This window comes from Panthera pardus, unplaced genomic scaffold (genome assembly GCF_024362965.1).
Source record: "Panthera pardus isolate Hobbes unplaced genomic scaffold, ASM2436296v1 HiC_scaffold_8, whole genome shotgun sequence".
Classification (NCBI taxonomy): Eukaryota; Metazoa; Chordata; class Mammalia; order Carnivora; family Felidae; genus Panthera; species Panthera pardus.
The window spans coordinates 21,427,208-21,437,154 of NW_026527013.1; the positions used below are offsets into that span (position 1 = coordinate 21,427,208).

At 41.5% G+C, this 9,947-nt stretch overlaps 1 protein-coding gene across 5 annotated transcripts in view; it reads right to left on the minus strand.

Annotated features, from left to right (window-relative positions):
* The window catches only part of NEK4 (NIMA related kinase 4), a 50,343-nt gene extending 41,197 nt beyond the window's left edge, over window positions 1-9,146 (minus strand). For 2 of the 5 annotated variants that reach the window (XM_019417150.2, XM_053898004.1), the window contains exons 1-6: window positions 8,839-9,145; window positions 6,935-7,201; window positions 5,805-6,002; window positions 5,506-5,613; window positions 3,792-3,946; window positions 1,892-2,033 (exon numbers count right to left, since the gene is read on the minus strand). In XM_019417150.2, the coding sequence (XP_019272695.1) occupies window positions 1,892-2,033; window positions 3,792-3,946; window positions 5,506-5,613; window positions 5,805-6,002; window positions 6,935-7,201; window positions 8,839-8,931 (963 nt within the window). In that variant the 5' untranslated portion in view covers window positions 8,932-9,145. Of the gene's footprint in view, window positions 1-1,891; window positions 2,034-3,791; window positions 3,947-5,505; window positions 5,614-5,804; window positions 6,003-6,934; window positions 7,202-8,838 lie in introns of all 5 variants that reach the window. The other 3 variants (XM_019417145.2, XM_053898005.1, XM_019417151.2) reach the window with 3 other exon arrangements.
* Between the last annotated feature and the right edge of the window lie 801 nt (window positions 9,147-9,947).

The following is a 9,947-nucleotide window of genomic DNA, read 5'->3' on the forward strand; positions in this document are numbered from 1 at the left end:
TAAACAAAATATAATATACACATACAATGGAATATTATAAAGCCATTAAAAGGAGTGAAGTACTGACACATGCTATGACATGGGTGAACCTTGAAAACATGCTGAATGAAATAAGCAAGACACAAAAGGACAAATATTGTATGATTAACTTATCTAGAACAGGTAAACTCCTAGAGACGGAAAGTAGATTAGAGGTTACCAGGGCCTGGGAACGGGAGGAATGGGAGACTATTGCTTAATGAGCACAGAGTTTGCTTGGAGCAATGAAAGGGTTTTGGAAGATAGTGGTGATGGTTGCACAACATTGTGAGTGTAGTTAAGGCCACTAAATTGTATGCTTAAAAATGGTTCAAAATGTCAAATTCTATGTCATAGATATTTCACAATAAAAGAAAATTTAAAAATTTAAAAATAAATCAGCAACCTAGATACAAGCGCTAAAATTATAAAACTCCTAGAAAAAAACATAGCCATATGTCATCATGAACTTGGATTTGGCACAGGATTCTTAGATAGGACACCAAAAGTACAAGCAACATAAGAAAAAAAAAAAAAAAGATAAATTGGCTTTCATCAACATTAAAAACTTTTGTGTATAACTGGACATTATCAAGAAAGTAAAAAGCCAGGGCACCTGGGTGGCTCAGTCTGTTAAGCATCTGACTCTGGATTTTGGCTCAGGTCATGATCTCACAGTTTGTGAGTTCGAGCTCCGTGTCTGGCTCTACACTGCCAGTGTGGAGCCTGCTTGGAATTCTCCCCTCCCCTCCCCTCCCCTCCCCTCCCCTCCCCTCTCCCTCTCCCTCTCCCTCTCTCTCTCCCCCTCTCTCTGCCCCTCCCCTGCTCATGTTACTCTGTCTCTCTTTCAAAACAAATAAATAAACTTAAAAAAAAAAAAAAAAGCAAAAAAACCAAAGTATATAGCATGGGAAGAAATATTCGTAAATCATATCTCTGATAAGGAGCTAGTGTCCAGAAAATAGAAAGAACTCTTAGACCTCAACAACAAAACTACAAAAAACTCAATTAAAAAATGGGAAAAGGGCTTAACAGACATTTCTTGAGGGAAGAAATACAAATGGTCACGAAGCTTATGGGAAGGGACTCTATGTCATTGGTCATCAGAGAAATGCAAACCCAGACTACACTCAGCATTTCACATCCACTAGGATGGCTAGAATGAGAAAAGTAGAAAATCACAGGAGCTGCTGAGGTTGTGGAGAAACCAGAACTCTTGTGGACTGCTGGTAGGAAAGTAAAATGGTGCAAACACTTTGGAGAACGGCATTGTGGTACCTCAGAAAGTAAACACAGAATTACCACACGACCCAGCAATTTCATTCCTATGCATATACGCAAAAGAACTGAGAACAGAGACTCAAAGACTTGTACCCAAATGTTCATACCAATAGCCAAAAGGTGGAAACAATTCAATACCCACCAGTGAATGACTGGATAAGCAAACTGTGGTGCACACATATAACGGAGTATCACTCAGACATAAAAACTGATGAAGTGCTGACACATGCTACCTCAAAAACATCATGCTGAGTGAAAGAAGCCAGACGCGAAAAGTCACTTATTATATGGTTCCATTTATATGAAATACTTGGAGTAGGCAAATCCACAGAGACAGAAAACACATTGGTGGTTTCCAGGGACTGGATGGAACAGGGAATGAGGATGATTACTTAATGGTCTGGGGTTTCCTTTTGGGGTGATGTGAAATGTTTTGGAACTAGATAAAGATGGTGGTTGCACAACATTGTGAATGTACTAAATGCAATTAATGGCTTACTTTAAAATGGTTAACTTGATGTTATGTAACTTGCTTTGAATACCTACTATTTTAATAGTTGCTAAAATACATACCCTTTAAAATGAAACATACCATTACATATGTCTTGGAGCCCTCAGAAGAGTGAGGCTGGAGGGGAAAGACTTTATGATTTGATTCAGCCTTTCCAGAAACCACTGCAGCAACAGGTTTCGATTTAGAGTCACCGTTTTTAATATTATTTTTGGAGGTCTTTCTTTATGAGGAAGAAAAGAAAAAATTATCATCAGTATAGTGAAGATTAAAGGTTTTTATATATATAGAGAAATGTGTGTATGTATTATAAGAACCATAGAACTAGTCCATTTAGAGAGAATATTCTTCCAAAAACCAGGCAGCAGCATTCTGCAAAACACCTGACCGGTACTTTTGTTTTTAATGTTTATTTATTTATTTTGAGAGAGAGAGAGAGAGAGAGAGAGAGAGAGAGAGAGAGAGAATCCTAAGCAAGCTCCATGCTGCCAGCATACAGCCTGATGCAGGGGCTCAATCTCATGAAACATGAGGTCATGACCTGAGCCAAAATCCAGAGTTGGATGCTTAACCAGACAGAGCCACCCAGGCACCCCTGACCAGTACTCTTCAAAAACAATCAAGGTCATGAAAAACAAAGAAAGTGAGAAACTGTCACAGACACAAGGTGACTAAGGAGATAGGAGGACTAAATGTAGTATGATATCCTGGATTGGATCCTGGCAGGAAAAGGACATTAGTAGAAAAACTAGAGAAAGCCAAATAAAGTCTGGAGTTGTCAACAGTAAGCCACTGATGCCATTTATGGTATGTCAACGTTTACAACAGGAGAAACTGGGTGACGGGTATACATAAACTCTCTGTGCTCTCTCTGCAACTTGTCTGTAAATACAAGACTATTCCAAAATAAAAAATCTATGAGAAATTACCTTATGTACAGAAGAACCGGCATAATTTTCAAGTTTCATATGTTTGTGATTAAATCACAACTGCTTTGCCAAGTTTCAGAGTATGCTCAGCCTGGACTTGCAGAATAAAAGTGTAGAGGATTAATATCCCCAACTCTTTTAGTGTGACATTTCTACAACTGAGCTAACTAATAACCCTTTGGAGAATTCAATGGGAGGGTGAGACCAGTGCTGTGGAAGGCCAAAGGTCTGTTTGATGCCAAATTATAGACAATGTAAATAAAAAGATGGTCTTTCTTTATCCCCTGGGGCCTCTCTAGTATTGCTCTCCAATCTAACATGTCACAAGACACAGATCACGAAGCTCTTGTCCAGCCCTAACTCTTACATCCTGAAACAGCTGTTTAGTGAAGGTAACACCTGCCAAAGAAAGAAATTTTTCTCTTGAGAAATTTATATGAGTGAAGAGGGAAACTTACAAAAGCTCTCAAATTTGAGTGCTCATTCTTAAACATGACTATTATCTTACATGGCACATAATGTAAGAGGCTTCTTAGACAATCTCACTTTCATATGGTTTCTAAAATATATATTCTTTTGAAAGAATTGTAACTGATAGGTCTTGGAATCCTCTGAGGAATTTAAAGTCATTCTCTAAATGGTTCCCTATATTTCTGATTTTAGCAATTAAGTAAACCTCAACACAAGCCCTAATCACACAATTTTCCTTCATGTTTAAAAACAAAAAATCACCGGGGCACCTGGGTGGCTCAGCCCATGAAGCATCTGACTCTTGATTTCGGCTCAGGTCATGATCTCGAGGTTCGTGAGTTCAAGCCCCTCGTCGGGCTCTCTGCTGACAGTACAGATTCTCTCTCCCCCTCTCTCTCTGCCCTCACCGGCTCATTCGCATGCACTCTCTCACTCTCACTCTTCAAAATAAATAAATAAACTTAAGAAAATAATAAATAAAAATTTAAAAATCACCATAAATTCTAACATACGAAAATTATACAAGCTACCTTCTTTTACTCCGTCTATCTAGCCACCTATTTGCAAGGGAAGTATCTTACGCCTTTGTGGCCTCCAAAAACAAAGAGATTTGGCGCTTTATGTAAGGCTGCCTCAGGATGCTCCTCACAGAGGGTCTTTCTTCAGGCCTTTTGCTCAGCATTGTTCTTATTAGTTCTGCTAGCTCTGGACTATAGTCTTTCGGCATCGGCGGCAGCTACAAAGAGAAATGATATCACAATTACTACTACGATCTTGTGAAGCAAAGTCTGAAAGAAAAGGTAGAGGTTTCCCAATATTATTGGAAATAATTACCCACAGGAGCATCCGACTTCAGCTCAAGTCACGAACTCGCGGTTTGTGAGTTTGAGCCCCACATACAGCTCTCTGCTGTCAGCGCAGAGCCACTTTGGATTCTCTGTCCCCACTTTCTCTCTGCCCCTCCCCTACTCATTCATTTTTTTTTCTCTCTCTCTCTCTCAAAACTAAACATTAAAAATAAATAAATAAAAATAAAAGTACCTGTGTGTGTATGTGCACGCCTAATAAAGACATGTATGTTTTCATACAGACAGGAAAATGCAAGAAGGCTGCACACAAAAGTGTTAGTAATGGTTATCTCCAGAGGATAGATGAGAATCGAAGGAGAGGGGAATTTACTCCTCCTCTCTTGTCTGATTCTTCAAGTAGTGGAATTATGGGCAAATTTTACTTTCTTGTGTGTTTTCAATATTTAAAATTAATTATTATTATTAATAATGTAATATTATTCAATAAATATTATTCAATAAGTATTCAATATTTAAAATTAATTATTAATTAAAATTAATTATTCAATATTTAAAATATTTAAAATTGAGTCTTGGCATAATATTAAAATCAGTAAGTGGGTTATAGCTTTAAAACTTAAGGGTGTGCACAGATGCCTCACACTAGAGAGGACAACCAGACTTATGGAACAAACATAGAAAGTTGGCCACTCTGGTGTCTATATTACACACATTGCTTTCTGCAGTTCTTAACTGCTTACTTGTGATTGCGATAATCATCAAAGGAGCAACATGTGCAATGAGTAGACTCACTTTATTTTTATTTATTATTATTATTATTATTATTATTTTACATTGTTGCAAAGTGTCCTCCAATCACCAGCTACTGAGCAAGCTGGGAATAGAATGGGTACTTCTTGCCCAGAGTAGACTCATTTTAGGTGGGACTCATTTAACCCAAACTACTTATAAGATGCTACCAATATTCCCTCAGGGCACCTGCACATTCTGTGGTTACAAGGTAGAGGTTTTCAAAAAGCCAACTCTTCAGAACGATTAAGCCACCTTCACAAATTAATATTAAAAAATATTAATCCCGTTTCTTTTTTTTAAATATATATATTTGAGACAGAGAGAGAGACAGAGAGAGAGAGAGAGAGAGAGAGAGACAAAGTGAGTGGGGAAGGGGCAGAGAGAGAGGGCAACACAGAAGCCAAAGCAGGCTCCAGGCCCTGATCTGTCAGCACAGAGCCCGATGTGAGGCTTGAACCCATGAGCCATACGATCATGACCTGAGTCGAAGTCGGACACTCAACTGACTGAGCCACCCGGGCGCCCCTAGTCCTGTCTGTTTCTAGTTCAACCTTCCCCATAGAAGGGACATACCATTCTTACCTATCCAACTGACATCAATGATTACTCATTTCTGCCAATAGCTACTTACAAAGGTGCATTAAAGTAACTTTGCTCCAAATATTAAAACAATTAGTTCCAGAATATTCTTTACCTTTCCTTCAATAATCCGATAAACTAAAGAATTCATGTCTTTTGCATTGAAAGCATGCTTCAGGGTGGCCATTTCATAAACACAGCATCCCAGAGCCCAAACATCAGACTAGAAAAGAAAAACAGTAAACAGTTAAATGTCGGAATGCCTTACTTATATTTTTCCTCTTAAAAAAACAAAAACAAAACCAGACATTTTCCTTGAGCCAATTCACAGATAATTCTTCTATCTGATGGGTTCTGAAGTTACGAATACTGTCCTAGAGACAAGGTGAACTGGCATATGCAGCCCAATCCTACCTTATAGTTGTAGGGTTTGTTCGAAAACAGTTCAGGGCTCATGTAATAAGGTGTGCCGATGAGAGTGCTGGCCATGTCACAGTGGTTCTCTAACACCCGGGCAATTCCCAAATCACCCACTTTGATGATGTTTGTTCTTGTCAGGAAGACATTTTGAGTTTTCAGATCTCGGTGAAGGATGTGTTTTTCATGTAAATACTGAGGACAGAAATAAAACTTCATTAAATATTAATATACTGACCTACTTACTTATTCCTGTCTTCTTACATACCAGCAACAATTGCATGAGTTAAATAATCTCAGTTATCTACATAACAAAACACTATTGTTTTACAAAATCTCTAAACAAAAAGTCTGATTCACAACTTTCCAAAGCAAGGAATTAAGTTCCATGCATAGTGTGCCCAAAAATCTTCAAAATTGTTCCCGGTGCCTTGACAATGTTACCATTTAGCATTAAATGGTTCCAGTTAAAATACACTTACAAATTCCCACTGAAGGTAGAAAGACAATTTGTACAGAGTCAGATACACATTCCCTCACACTCATGAAATCTTCAGCTTAATAACATTTTCAAACATAACAAGATAACTCTTATTTAGAGAGAGTACCTTAGAATTTAAACAAAGTCAATCATTTCTGGACAAGTCTGCTCAGCTCCAGAGTAGTATTTCATAAACAGTCTCACTTTTGACTATGTGTATATTCAAACACAAACATATCTTGCATTTCTACTCACTCTGCCACAGCAGGGTTAAAGCCCAAATCCCCACAGTTTCGGCATATTAATTAACCCAACCACCTTGTGGTATGACATAGCTGACCAGCTGGCAACAGAAACGGTCATTCTTTGCTCTTTGTCGACTCAGGGCCCTTAAAATTGATTTTGCTATAAATATTAAGTGAATAGAGAACTGGCATCCCCCGCAAACCGAAATCCATGTCTACCTCAACATAGACATCATTTATTCAAAAACACTCGAATGCTATGGCGAGAGAGACTGGGTCCACCTCATAAATGGATTTTTTTTTTAAATACATTTTTTTTTTCATGAAGCATTTTCCTAAAATCCACCTGCCCTCTGCCTGTCACCTTGGAGCAAATGGAATGCTGGGAGTCTGGACAGTACCTGCAGAGCCATGGCGATCTGAACAAACCACTCCACCACCTGACTCTCAGGCAGAAGCCGCCCCTTCTGTTCTTTGAGCTTTCGGTACAGATCACCTCCTTCGCAGAAGCCCATGACGATGTACAGCAGACCGTCCCCTCCCTCCCATGACTCCTTGTAGGTGACAATGTTAGGGTGCTTCAACTGAGACAGGAGCTGAGCTTCCTGTTCAGCAGCGCGCCGCTCTCGGCTAGAGGCATTTCGGAGGTTCAGCTTTTTGATGACATACTACAGAGAAAACATATGATTTTACGGTGTGCATATAAGCATACAGTTTTATAGGTTTAAGAGTATTTAAGGGTTCTCCTGAATGTCCTCAAAACCAACCTCCCGGAGCCTATCAGATAACCTATTCATTTTGTTATTCACAAAGTGCAAAATTGGGAAAAAGATTTGCTATCACTTACTAATACTTTCAACAGGTTGGACTTAGAGCAGACTGGAGGGTCACAAAAAATGTATACTTCCCATCTGCATTTTATAATTTCATTAATGGATAAAAGAGGAGTCCATCTGAACATACAACTGGATCAATCGTAAAATCCGTGATAGAGATTCCTTAACCTCTAAGTTTCCCCTACAAAAGTATATAATATATGGCTTGAAAATACAGCTGCAGACAGAATGGGTCCTCAGATTGCATTAGATAATCAAAGGGATCCATGGCCTAATAAGGTTAAAAATCACTGATTCTCAACATTAAAAATCATTCCCATTAAAAAAAAAGTCAGGATCCTCTGACACCTAATACATTGCCCTTGACCAATTCATTATTCAACAAACACATATATAAATGTGCTTTGTAAAACATAAACTGCTGCTCACACGTGAGGGGCTGTTATTACAACCAATACCCCATTCTCCACTCAAAAAAAATCCAATGACCTCCCCCACCTCCCCTATTTCTGAATAAATCTCTTATGCCCGAACTTGTGTTCCAGGCAGAGCTACCAGCACCTGACACCAGGCAGAATAGTCTAGAGGGCCTTATACTTGAAGGAACATCTCCTTTCAGCTTGCCTGGGGCACTGTCCCTATCCTGGTGTCATTATTAATAGCACCTCCCTTTAGTTTCAGAACTGTCCCAGTTTGTATGATACATTATATGGTCACCCTACTTATAAACCACTTTAAAGAACTGGCTCATTATCCTGAGGGTCAGGGGATAAAGTGCTTTAAAGAAAGGAATGGCAACATTAGTGTTAAGTTTGAGAAGGATCAGGGAGATGGCAATGAAAGTGATGGGTTCAAGAGTAAGCCATGTGGCAGGGAGGACCAGTGGAGGCCATGGCCACAACTCAGCTAAAGATAATGATGTCCTGGAATGGGGGAAGCGGGGGGTACCACTGGATACAGAACAGGCCTGCTGGCTTAGTGGGCAGGTGAATGGTGGCGGTGGTGTGTGTCAAGAATGACTTCCGGGTATGGCCAGCTTGGGCAACTGGATGGCAAGTGGTACTACTCACTAAAATGGGGACCGTGAAAGGTTTGGCGGGAAGGTGATGAACTGAGTTTTAAGCGAGTCCAGTAGTCTCCAGGTCAGATGTATGGGGCCCTTCGTCCAAAGAGTAATCCTTGCCAGGCGCTGTATGAGATTCTAGGAATGAATGATCTCACGGAATTGTCAGAGTGGAGAGGGTGTGTAGATCAAGCACAACAATTAACACTATAAAGAACTACAGGCAGTTTGGGGCGCATATGACAGTACGGCCTGGCCTACTCTTGGTGGTATGGGGAGGTTTCGCTGAAGAAGGGACATCCGAAGTGAGTCTCCTTTAGACCTCTCCGCGCCTAGCCTTTGAACAGCGGCCTCGGCATACCGCTGCCTGCCCTCCACCCCCTGCCGGGCCCCAACCCCCGCCGACCTGCCTGCCGTCCCGCCGGTGCCTCACGAGCGTCACCTCCCCGTAGCTGCCCCTGCCCACGACCCGCAGGTAGCAGTAGGCGGCCAGGGGCATGTTCCCGGCGCCGGCCCAAAGCTGGGATGCGGCGGCAGCGGCGGCCAGGGTAGCGGGCCGCGGCGGGAGACCCCGCTCATGCCCGAGAAGCCGCGGTACTGGAGGCTGCGGAGACGGCCGGGCCCCGAGGCGAGTACGGAAGCCGGGCCCACAGCGACGCCGCTGCCATAGCGATCCCAGCCAACGCAGCACCGCGCACGCTCCGCCGGTCCGGAAACATCCACCACAGAGCCGAAGCGCCAGGCAGCCAGAGCGGTTCCGCTATTCGGGAGGACCGCCATAGAGCCCAGGCTCAGGACGGCCAGAGCGACTCCTCTGGTCCTTGCGCGCGGACCTTCGGTTCCACCGCCGGGAACTTCCGGGTGCGAGCAAAAATAAAAGCAGGGAAGTTTCCACCTACGTGATCTAAGTGCTTTGAAAGTATTGGTCCTTCTTTCTACAAATAAATTATCGACCGCCTACCGTGTGCCAGGCCGATAAAGTCCCTGTCCTCCTGAGATTCCCATTCTAATCGAGGATGACAGACTAGATTCTACAACTAACATTTGTTACGTTTGCTTTATCACACAATGGTTCAGGTATGCATCTAGCAATACATCTTATTTTTATGCATTTCAAAAGAAATTGAGGAGACCAGTACATTTCCCCTAAACACTTAAGCTTGTGCATTAAGAAATGCAAAGAACTCTCATAACCATCCAAACCACTGCACTGTGATTTGACCAAATTCTGGCATGGTTTTTAACAGCTTGAGGTAGTGTCTGTAGGAGGACCCTCCTTAAAAGGCCCGTGTGTGAAAGTTCAAAGCTGCCGAAAGAATTTATCCTTTGACACAGCGGACACCTCCCTTCCCTTTCCTAGAGCATTTACCTAAAAGAGTTTACAATTGTGAATCTTTCCTATGTCCCTGTTAGATAGATACATGGGTATCTCCTGTAACCAAGAGCACCTTTCTCAAGGACCTATAATCCACCCCTTTGAAGTGTAAGGTTTGCCTACATCCAAGAACCAGTTTT